General features: G+C 49.4%; 1 protein-coding gene across 2 annotated transcripts in view; it reads left to right on the top strand.

Annotated features, from left to right (window-relative positions):
- ACSM3 (acyl-CoA synthetase medium chain family member 3) overlaps positions 1–12,076 on the top strand; it is a 69,308-nt gene that overhangs the window by 29,215 nt on the left and 28,017 nt on the right. Inside the window, exons 2-3 of one of the 2 annotated variants that reach the window (XM_036308234.1) lie at positions 1,760–2,012; positions 2,910–3,120. In XM_036308234.1, coding sequence (XP_036164127.1) covers positions 1,794–2,012; positions 2,910–3,120 — 430 coding nt within the window. In that variant the 5' untranslated portion in view covers positions 1,760–1,793. The remainder of the gene's footprint in view (positions 1–1,759; positions 2,013–2,909; positions 3,121–12,076) is intronic. The other variant, XM_036308235.1, reaches the window with a different exon arrangement.

Genomic DNA, 12,076 nt, shown 5'->3' with positions numbered 1-12,076 from the left:
TCTGACGACTTCTAGTTCTCTCTCTGCTGTGAGTGTTGAAGCCAGTTGCTTCTACTTTCTCGGGCTATTCTCTTTGAAGGTGGAAAAGGAGGAAACTCAAATCAGACGCTCTCAGACGGTGCCAGCTCACTGACTCATCAGGTCCTCACACAGGGTGAGAGGTCAGGAGAACCCCAGGTCTCCCAATGCACTGGGTGCACCCACACCACGCCCGAGCGCCAGGTCCACTTAGGGCAAAATCTATGGCTGGCACCCACTATTAATTATTGTTTCCCAATTTGTCAATACAAAAGTGCTTCCATAGCCATACTGCCTTACACATTACACAGAATTTCAGTTGAAAGTGATTTAATGGCCCTAGCTGGTTTGGCTCCGTGGATAGAATGGTGGCCTGTGGACCAAAGGGTTCTGGGTTCGATTCTTGTCAAGGGCATGTACCTCGGTTGCAGGCTTCTCCCCGGCTTGGGCCCTGGCTGGGGCGTGTGCAGGAGGCAACCAGTCAATGTGTTTCTCTCAAGTTGATATTTCTCTCTGTCTTTCCCCCTCTCTCCCACTCTCTCTAAGAAGTCAATGGAAAAATATCCTGGGGTGAGGATTAAAACAAAACAAAACACACAAAAAAATGATTTAATGATGGTGAGAGTAGTTTTCATTGTAAGGAATTTGGAAGATTGTGGAAAATATAAGAAGTAAACCCTAATGTGCCTAGACCTGGTCTTTTTAGCAGCCTCATTTATGAGATCTCAGCCGAGTAAGTGACATCATGATCAAATTATTCCCACAGAAGCAGGGAGGCTGGGTGTCCTGGAGGGCCCTCCCCCACAAAGTCCATGGTTGAAGCCCTGTTATTACCATGTCTGGTACTTAGAGCTCCAAGCCAGGACAGAAGGCAACGTGGACTAATGGGAGCGTGGGAACCACAGCCTCTAAACTCGAGGATTCTGACGGTACTCTTGTGCCTCATTGTACTGGTCCACTTGGTTTCTTCTGCGATTCCCCGCTGTGAGTTCTCTGTGACATTTCTGCACTATTTTGAAATATGCAGGTGGAAGAGTTAGTGAGAAGGCTTAGCCCTTTGCTTTCACTGAGAGTAACTGAGTGACCCAGATCTTTCCTTCTTTAGAAATACACACATAGTAGTCAGGAGAAGGGGCTGGAACCAGACGGTTCCTGGTTCAAATCCAACTAGTGCCTCTTTACAAACCGAATGTTTGTGTCCTCCCAATGTGAGAGTATTTGGAGGTGGGCTCTTTGGCTGTGATTAGGGTCAGATGAGGTCAGAGGGTGAGACCCCTTGATGGGATTAGTGTCTTTATAAGAAGAGGAAGAGACCAGAGCTCTTTCTCTCTCTACCATGTGAGGACACAGAGAAGGCAGCCATCAGCAAGCCAGAAATGGAACCAAATGGGTTGGCACATGATCTCTGATGTTCCAGCCTCCAGAACGGTGAGAAATAAATGTCTGGTATTTTATTATGGCCTCCAGAGCTGACTAAATAGCCTCTAACTAGTCATTCTCTCCATCTGTAAATAGAGATGATAATAGTATCTACCTCACAGGTTTACTTTGAATTAATGATAAATTGTGTGTAAATAAAACACTGGGCATGATGTTTGGAACTTAGTGAGTGCTCAGAAAATGGGATGAGGATGATGAATAATAAATAATGCAACTTTGCTGCTTTGGGGTATGGCTACCTTCAGGACATAAACAAACACATGTCCTTTTGCTTGTCTTTTATGTGGATTGGTCCCCACAGGAAAGCTCGGGTGCTAAAAGGTCCAACCAAACTGATGCTGTCTCTTGTCACAATGGAGATATTGCTTCGTTCCAAGTGTTGTCAGCGCCCAAGAGTTCCTGGTCCTGTTAGAGTGTTGCATAAAGATTATAGAACAGTGACTCCTCAGAATTTCTCCAACTATGAGTCCATGAAAAAGGACTTCAAACTGGAGATTCCAGAGTATTTCAACTTTGCTAAAGACGTCTTGGACCAGTGGGCCAACATGGAAAAGGTACATCGCAGGGCCAGTCTACACTGCCCGTCTGGGAGTGATTGTGCCCCGAGGGAACATGTGGCAATGTCTGGAGACCATTTGATTGCCATGACTTGGGGGAGGGTGTGGCTAGTGGGTAGGGATATTGCTGAATATCCAGAATGCACTGACCAGTCCCCCAGCCATGTCATTCTCCCAGCACAGGTCACTTCTAATTTAGCCTGAGGATTAGAATTCCTTTATATTTCTCCCAATGCTGTATCTATGTCCTTGGAGTCACTTTTCACTCTACTCCTTTTTGTATTTTTAAAAAACTAACCTATAGCCGAAACCGGTTTGGCTCAGTGGATGGAGCGTCGGCCTGCGGACTGAAAGGTCCCAGGTTCGATTCCGGTCAAGGGCATGTACCTTGGTTGCGGGCACATCCCCAGTGGGGAGTGTGCAGGAGGCAGCTGGTCGATGTTTCTCTCTCATCGATGTTTCTAACTCTCTATCTCTCTCCTTTCCTCTCTGTAAAAACTCAATAAAATATATTTTAAAAAAAAAACTAACCTATAATCATACATTTTTGTGACCCAGGCTTTCTCAACCACAGAACCATTATCATATTCAGCCAGATAATCTTTACGGTGGGGGACCTTGGGCCTAAGCCATCAGTCGGACATCCCCCAAGGGCTCCCAGACTGCAAGAGGGCACAGGCTGGGCTGAGGGACCTGCCCCCCCCCCCAAATGCACAAATTTCATGCACCAGGCCTCTAGTCTAGATATAAGAATCCAGAGTTCTTCCCAAATACTCCATGTGTGTCCTAATGAGCAGCCTGTGACTTCTTCAGGAAAACATTCTATTCGTCTGTTAAAATGAGATTTAGCTGGGTAAGCAACTTTAAGTCTATGGCTGGATTATCTTTCCTCAGGCTGGAAAGAGACCCTCCAATTCAGCCTTCTGGTGGATAAATGGAAAAGGAGAAGAAGTGAGATGGAGTTTTGAGGAACTGGGATCTTTGTCCAAGAAATTTGCCAATATACTTACAGAAGCCTGTGCCCTGCAAAGGGGAGATCGAGTCATTGTCATTCTGCCCAGGATCCCAGAGTGGTGGCTTGCAAATGTAGCCTGCTTGCGAACAGGTTAGTAATGTTTGAAAACTGGTCACATTTAAACCGGGAGATTTTCCAAAACATCTAAGTAATCACGAGACACTTATTTGGGCAAATGGTTTGAGGAACTGTACACAATTATTCTCAGGAACCCTAGAGATACGTTGGAATAAGCCATATCTTTTGACCTAAACTAGGAGTTGGGTTTTTCAAAATGTAATCCTATCTAATAAAAGACAAAAAGGGTAATTGACCGTACCTTTGCTATGCTTCCCATTGGCTAATCAGGGAGATATGTAAATTAACTGCCAACTTAGATGGCGGCCGGCAGCCATGCAGCTGAAGCGAGCAGGAGGCTTGCTTGCTCCAGTGATGGAAGAAGCCAAGGTTCCCCGCCTGCCACGGCCCGGCTCTGAGCTCCAAAAGCAACAAAGTTTCAATTATAGAAGCTAAACATACCCCAGATACCTGCTTTCAGCAGGCCGTAGCCTCAGAGCTGAGAGTGAGCAGGAGCCCGGCTCTCAGCTCCAGTGACAGCAACAAAGTTTCAATTATAGAAGGTAAATAAATCCCAGAATAAAAAAAAAAAAGAAAGAAGTAAAGGAGAGGCTGGGAGCTTCAGTCGCCAGCCAGCCTGAAAACGGCCCTCAGCCCCTCACCCAGACTGGCCAGGCACCCCAGTGGGAACCCCCACCCTAAAGAGGGTGTGGCCAGCCTGAAAACAGCCATCAGCCACTCATCCAGGCTGCCCACGCACCCCAGTGAGGACCCTCACCCTGAAGGTGGTGTGACCAGCTGCAAACAGCCATCAGCCCCTCACCCAGGCTGGCCAGGCAACCAAGCGGGACCCCCACCTTGATCCGGGACACCCTTCAGGGAAAACCAGCTGGCCCCCACCCATGCACCAGACCTCTATCCTATATAGTAAAAGGGTAATATGCAAACTGACCCTAACAGCAGAAAGACTGGGAATGACTGGTCACTATGACACACACTGACCACCAAAGGGCAGATGCTCAGTGCAGGAGCTGCCCTCTGGTGGTCAGTGCACTCCCACATCGGGGAGCTCTGCTCAGCCTCAAGCGAGGCTGATGGCTGCCAGTACAGCGGTGGTGGTGGGAGCCTCTCCTGCCTCCTCAGCAGAGCTAACGATGTCTGACTGCAGCTTAGGCCTGCTCCCGCTGGCAAGTGGACATCCCCTGAGGGCTCCCGGGCTGCCAGAGGGATGTCTGATTGCCATCTTAGGCCCAATCCCCCAGGGAGTGGGCCTAAGCCAGCAGGTGGTCATTCCCCAAGGGGTCCAAGACTACGAGAGGCCGGGCTGAGGGACACCACCCCCGCCGCCCGCCGAGTGCACAGATTTTTGTGTACTGGGCCTCTAGTCCTATCTAATAGAAGAGAAACATGGTAATTAGTGTATGACTGCTACCCTTCCCATTGGCTAATCAGGGCAATATGCAAATTAACTGCCAGCCAAGATGGCTGCCGGCAGCCAGGCAGCTTAAAGCAAACATGAGGCTTGCTTGCTTCAGTGATGGAGTACTCCAACGTTCCTCGCCTGCCGCTGCAGGCCTCTGAGCTGCAACTCTAAGCAACTATGTTACAAATATAGAAGCTAAACAAAACCCAAGAAACCTGCTTTAGTCCGTTGGGCTTCAGCCAGCAGGATCACAACATTGTTTCAAATACAGAAGGTAAACAAAGGCCAGAAATCTGCTTTAGGCAGCAGAGGCCTAAGAGCTGGAGCCAAGCCTCAAAGCTAAAGCTGGCCCAGAATAAAAAAGAAAAGAAAAAAAGGAGAGGCTGGGAGCTTCAGTCACCCGCCAGCCTGAAAACAGTCCTCAGCCCCTCACCCAGACTGGCCAGGCACCCCAGTGGAGACCCCCACCCTGAAGGGTGTGTGACCAGCTGCAAACAGCCATCATCCCCTCACCCAGGCTGGCCAGGCACCCCAGTGGGGACCCCCACCCTGATCCAGGACACCCTTCAGGGAAAACCAGCTGGCCCCCACCCATGTACCAGGCCTCTATCCTATATAGTAAAAGGGTAATATGCCTCCCAGCACCAGGAGCAGTGGAGCCGAGAGGCCTCCCGGCACTGGGATCAGTGTGACAGGGGGCAGCACCCAAACCCCCTGATCGCCCTGCGGCTCTGTGTGTGACAGGGGGCGGGGCCACAACCTCCCTATCCGCCCTGCTCTGTGCCTGATAGGGGGAGCTCTCCAACCCTATGATCGCCCTGTGGCTCTGTGTGTGACAGGGTGTGGTGCCCCAACCCCCTGATCGGCCCTGCTCTGTGGGTAATAGAGGGCGGCGCCCCAACCCCCACCCCACGGGCCCTGCTCTGTGTGTGATGGGGTAGAGCCATAACCTCTCCATCAGCCCTGCCCTGAGTGTGACAGTGGCAGTGCCCCAACCCCCTGATCAGCCCTGCTCTGTGGGTGATAGAGGGCGGCACCCCAACCCCCTGATCTGCCCTGCTCTGTGTGTGACAGTGCCCAGTGCCCCAACTCCCTTATCGGCCCTACTCTGTGAGTGACAGGGGGAGCTCCTCAACCCCCTGATGGGCCCTGCTCTGTGCGTGACAGGGGGGAGCTCCCCAACCCCCTGATTGGCCCTGCTCTGTGCGTGACAGGGTACGGAGCCCCAGCCCCCCTGATGGCCCCTGCTCTGTGCGTGACATGGGGCAGCGCTCCAACCCCCCTGATGGGCCCTGCTCTGTGCGTGACAGGGGGCAGCGCCCCAACCCCCTGATTGGCCCTGTTCTGTGCGTGACGGGGTGGTGCCGCAACCTCCCCATCGACCCTGCCTTGAGTGTGACAGGGGCCGTGCCCCAACCCCCCAATTGGCCCTACCCTGAGCTTGACTGAGGGTGGCATCGCAACCTCCCAATCTGCCTTGCTCTGTGCATGACAGGGGGTGGCGCCCCAACTCCCCAATCGGCCCTGCTCTGAGCCCAACCAGGGGCTGCACCTAGGGATTGGGCCTGCCCTCTGCCACCCGGGAGCAGGCCTAAGCCAGCAGGTCATTGTGTGGGTCCCAGACTGCGAGAGGGCACAGACCGGGCTGAGGGACCCCCCCCCCCCCCGAGTGCACAAATTTTTGTGCACCGGGCCTCTAGTCTATATATATAAAAGGCTAAGTGTCTGTCCGTCCGACCAGTAGCTATGACGTGAATTGACTACCAGGGGTTAGACGCTCAATGCAGGAGCTGCCATGACACGCACTGGCCATTTAAAAATAAACGGCACTATGGACCTGGTCCCACAAACCAACACTTGGCTTTCCCCAAGTGGGACACAGGCCCCACCACCACCCTGGAGTGACACCCCACCAAATCTCAGCCAACACTGCCAAGACCCCATGGCACAAAATGCAGCCCACAGCCCAGCCCATAAAATGGTCGCTGTGGGTGCCAGATACTGACATCAAGTAGCAAAGCCTGGCTTCCTCTCCCTAGCAACTAGCCTCCTTGGAGTTTCTTCAGCCCAGGAACCCGATGTGCTTTATAGCCAGGTACAAAAACACTTTATAGTTTAAACAAAAAGCATTTTCCCATGCCTCATCTCATTTGATCCTCACAGAAGTCCTGGAGTAGGTAGATAGGAGACTCGGTAGAATCTTACTTTCTTTTCATTAGCCAGACACAAATAGCGATATTAAAATATTTCTTGTAATTAATTTCCTTTCAATGTGCATGAATCTGTGCACTGGGACACTAGTAGTTTCATGAAGCAAGTGCCCCTCAACAATTAAATATGCTCATACCTACTACTTTCTCCTCCTAAGGACCAGCATGGTCATCTGAAACCCAATGCAACCACAGACCTAGAGCTCCCCCCCCCCCCCCAGCTCCTGGGCACGCCTTTGCTCCCCCCGATTATTGCCATCACTCTGTGACTCTGCCTTCCTAGCCAGTTCCTGCACCTTGGAAAGCTGATCTCCGAATGCCCTCCAGAGCCCCTCTTTTCTCATTTCATTGCCTCACCTCACTGCACATGTTTGCCATCTGCTGAATGGATTTCCCCAAAGTTTCCCTAATTCTGTATTGTCCTCCCCAATCCAATTCATCCTCCATCAACAGTGTTCTTTCTAGAACACTCATTTTTATCCTAGCAATAGGCTGCTTGACTTTATTTAATAACTCCCCATGGTCTCCCAGTTAAATCTGACCTGCAGGTGTCATGGAAGGCTCTAGCTAGCTTCTCTTTATTCTCATTTCCTCCCCCGCATACTCCATGCCAAATGGTTTCCTCTGAGGTTCGCGACCTTTCCTGCCTTGTGGCGCTTAGGCACACCGCTTCCTCGCTTGGAAAGCCTTCCCACACTCCCCACCTAGACAGCTGTCGTTAGGCTTTCAAGGCCTGGCTTCAGTGTCGGCTCCTCAAGCCGCCCGGCCTGCTTGCTCCACTCTAGGTGCTTTCGTTTTTAGGCTCACCCCAAAACATGCGTGTCCGTTAGCCTGTGCTCTGTTGTCTGGGGTATTTGCTCCCACATCTGTCATTCTCATAGGACCATGTCAGCTCTCAAAAGGCAATGACTGACCTAGCCAGTTTTGCTCAGTGGATAGAGCATTGGCCTGTGGACTCAAGGGTCCTGGGTTCAATTCTTGTCAAGGGACATGCCCCGTTTGTGAGCTCGATCCCCAGTCAGGGCGTGCAGGAAGCAGCCAATCAATGATTCTCTCTCATCATTGATGTTTCTAACTCTCCCTCTCCCTTCCTCTCTGAAATCAATAAAAATATATATTTTTTAAAAAGGCAATGACTATGATACATTCATCTCTGATCTCCAGTGATTGGCATATAGTAAATGTTCAGCAAAATGTTTGTTGAACTAATATTCCTATTGTCATAATAAATCATTATAGTAAATAGCCATTATTAATTTATTATAATCATTACTTGAATTGCAGAGAGTTATATACTGTTATCTCATGTGTACATTTAAATTATATGTTGGAGTTGCATAGTCCACTTTTATTTTATTTATTTACTTATATACTAGAAGCCCAGTGCATAAAATTTGTACATGGAGGGTGCATTGTACCTTAGCCCAGCCTGCACCCTCTCCAATCTGGGACCCCTTGGGGGATGTCCGACTGCCTCTTGCAATCCGGGACCGCTAGCTCCTAACCGCTCACCTGCCTGCCTGCCTGATCGCTCCTAACCCCTCTGCCTGCCTGCCTAATCATGCCTAACCACCTCTGCCTGCTTGCCTGATCACCCCTAACTGCTCCCCTGCTGGCCTGATCGCCCCAACCATCTCTGCTTCTCCTCGCACCTGGGACCTGGGCTTCCCTCCCTCTGGCCGGCTGCAGGCACCCAGGACCCGGGCCGGCTTCACAGCCTCAGGGGACCATGGGCGGGCTGCTTTGCCTGGGCCGCAGCTGCAGGTGCTGGCACCTGGGACCACGAGGTGGGCAGCTTGTCCCTCTCCCGGGCTGCAGACTGGCTGGTCCCCATTCCTCTCTCGCGAGCTCATTTGTGCCTGGCTGGTCCCCATTCCTCTCTCCCCGGTGTTGAGTGTCTAAGCTGTTACAGCATGATGGCATGACAATCATTTGCATATTAGCTCTTTATTACATAGGATTTTTACTTTATTTTTATTGTTGACATTATTATAGTTGTCCCCATTCCCCCCACTTTGCCCACCTCCACCCAGCCCCTGCCCCTGTCCTCTGGCCATCACCTCACTGTTGTCTGTGTCTAAATAGTCCACTGTGACAGTTTTTGGAAACAAAATGATTGCGTTCACAAATGCTGCGTAAGCACATTGTTTTATTAAGGGACTGATTGCCAGGACCACAGATGCATTCACATCAGCTCAGGCAGGAAGAACTGCTGAACACCTACTGAGAACCTTGCAGAAATGAAGTGCAGGAGGAATAGCGGTCTCTGCAAAGACCCAGGCTCTTCAGCAGGCAGCTGCTTTCTCGCTCGTGCTCTGGAGCCACAGGGCTCTTGTCTTCATCGTCTAAGCGTCGCCCCTTTGACTTCTTTCTACTAACACATGGTTTCTCTGTTCCCTTTCATTTGGCCGGCACGTGACTGTTTGCCACACAGACTCCTCAGGCTCTGACCCTATCCGTCCCATCCAATAATCCACTCCGTCTCTTCAGTCAAATACTTGAGGTATGGCGTGGGTTAGGCCGCTCTGATGTGGTCAGAGGCAACTTCCTCTGATAGAACATGGTTCCTGAGGCTGTGGGCAGGGGAGCAGGCAGAATCTCTTGGAAGGAGAGAGCGGTGATGAATGATAAGTCTATTATACTAACTATGCCAGTCTTCATGGCAGAATTGGAAATGTGCTCAGAAATCTCTTAATAAGTTTCCCCTCTTAAGAAACCTTAGGTAGCCCTAACTGGTTTGGCTCAGTGGATAGAGTGTCAGCCTGCGGACTCAAGGGTCCCAGGTTCGATTCCAGTCAAGGGCACATACCTTGGTTGCGGGCACATCCCCAGTAGGGACTGTGCAGGAGGCAGCTGATCAATGTTTCTCTCTCATTGATGTTTCCAACTCTCTATCCCTCTCCCTTCCTCTCTGTAAAAAATCTGTAAAGTATATTTTTTAAAAAAGAAAAGAAACCTTAGGTAGTTGAAATATCTACAAGGACTTCAGTTCTCGTATTTCTTAGGGTTATATACATATGTGATAAAATGATTAAGAACGGCAAAGGAATGTTTAACAGATTTGGCCAATAGCTTTCTGGGAAACTGGGGCCAGGCACATGGGGCCTCACACATATTGTTAAATTCTTTTTCTTAGGCTAGGTGGTAAGTAATGCATACTTTTATATTTTAAAAGTAAGTCATATAGATACACTACATAAATTCTGTTGCATGTTTGCTATATTTTGCAATAAAAAAATAAAAATGGCCCTGGCCAGGTTGGCTCAGTGGATGAGAGCGTCAGCCTGTGGACCGAAGGGTCCCAGGTTTGATTCCAGTTAAGGGCACATGCCTGGGTTTTGGGCTTGATCCCCAGTCGGGGTGTGCAGGAAGCAGCCAATCAATGATTTTATCTCATCATTGATGTTTCTATATATCTCGCCCTCTCCCTTCCTCTCTGAAATCAATAATAATTAAAAATGTAGAATTGAATGTTGTCTTTGAGGAGTCTTAAAAAGTTTAGAAATGCATTACTAAATGGGAGAAAAGTGGGATGAGTTTTACTATGTTTCCCCAAAGTGAAAGGTGCCGAGTCCTACAGAGAAACAGTGCTAAGCTGTGGCTCTCATGCCTCTGGCCAGCAACATCAGCATTCCTGGGAACTGGTCAGAAATGTAAATTCTCCGGCCCCAGAGCTACTGAATCCCAAACTCAGTGGGGACAGGCAAAACCCAGCAATCTGTGTTTAACAAGCCCTTCAGGTGGTTCTGATGCCTGGTCAGGTTCGAGAACCACGGAGCAGAGGAGGGAAACTGTCTGACTGGAAGCCTTGCAGACATCACAGCCCTGTCTGATATTGACCAGAGCTGGGCACTAGCCTGGCAGGTCAGAAGTTGGTCCGTGTCAGTGCGTGGAGAGTACAGCACAGGATCTTGGGGTGTGGTGAGGGGCCCTCATTACCAGGTTTATGCTATGGAGTGGATGACACTACCAACTGATCTATTTGCATGAAGGACCAAAAGACTCTGGCATGAGTAGCCCTTTCTCCCTGTTAAGACACCTGCACGACAAGAGGAAGTTTAGCTGGAAGTGTGTTTGCTGAACAGTAACTTTCATCATTTACTGGCACCAGAATTTGAAAGTCCAATCTATCCACCAATCCCTCTATACCCACCCATACGACCATGCAACAGGTGGTCACTGGGCACTTGCTCTGTTTCAGGAGCCATGAGGTGTAGGGTCCAGTGGGAGAGAGTCACGAGATATATAAACACATACTGTATAAGTGTAACAAGTCCTAGGAGAGAACACAGCAGCCATCGGAGTGTGTAAGAGGGACCACTGAGACTAAGGAAGCCAGGGTGTTCTTGCTGAGACCTGAGGGACGACTCCGCCAATGGAGAAGGTAGGTGATGGGAGCATTCTAGCAAGTGGAAGAGCAGGCACAAAGGTGCTGAGGCAGGAGGTGACTGGTAGGTTTGAAACGTAAAGCACCTGGTGTGAACGTGGGTGCTGGCTAGGGATCACCGCATCCCAGGACCTAACATGAAGTCCCCCACCCATGACCGCCTCTAGACAGGCCTGGGTGGGTGTGCTCGGGATGCCCAGCAAGTGTCCTTCCCACCTGCCCTGTGGTGCAGGGGCCCTCCTGAGGCCAGTCCTCTGCTAACATAGCATGTACCAGGTGCAGGTTGCTCCTCTGTGAATCATGTCTGCTTCCACTGACTTTGCATGTTTCCTTCTGACCTTGTTTATGTTGAGTTTATAGTTTAGCTCTTCAGAGGCAGTCTAGTTCCCTTATTTCCAGTTTCTCAGAGAGTTCTATTCGACAGCCCTCAAAAACATACTCTGTTATATCACATTTTAATTTTCCAACTCTTTGTATTATTACAAGCCAAATCCAGTTACACCAGAAATCTTAGTATATAGTTATTTTAAAATATTAATTCCCAATGAGCTGGTCCCTTTCTTTAAGTGTTAATTACCACAAAAAGCTAGTGAAATACCCAATATCAGCTCACAGATCTTTATGAGGCTTCTGTAATGTATGTGGCCCCTCTGCCTTAAAAAAAGACAACATTTGCTCATTCAGTCTTCATGAGAGTCTTATGATTTTCTTTTTTTTGGGGGGGGGCATATTTTATAAATAGGGAGGCCAAAGTTTTCATAGATTGGTAAAAAAAAAAACCATTAAGTCACAAAACCATAAAAATTCTATAAGAAAACGTAGGCAGCAAAACCTCGGACATCTCACATAGTAGTATTTTCAACAAAACTTCTCCTGAGAAACAAAGGAAAATATAAACAAATGGGACTACATCAAAATAAAAAGCTTCTGCACAGCAAAAGAAACCAGCATCAAAATGAAGAGGGAGTC

The sequence above is a fragment of the Myotis myotis genome, unplaced genomic scaffold (assembly GCF_014108235.1).
Source record: "Myotis myotis isolate mMyoMyo1 unplaced genomic scaffold, mMyoMyo1.p scaffold_m19_p_5, whole genome shotgun sequence".
In the NCBI taxonomy this organism is placed as follows: domain Eukaryota; kingdom Metazoa; phylum Chordata; class Mammalia; order Chiroptera; family Vespertilionidae; genus Myotis; species Myotis myotis.
This window is presented reverse-complemented; position numbering and strand designations above follow the sequence as displayed.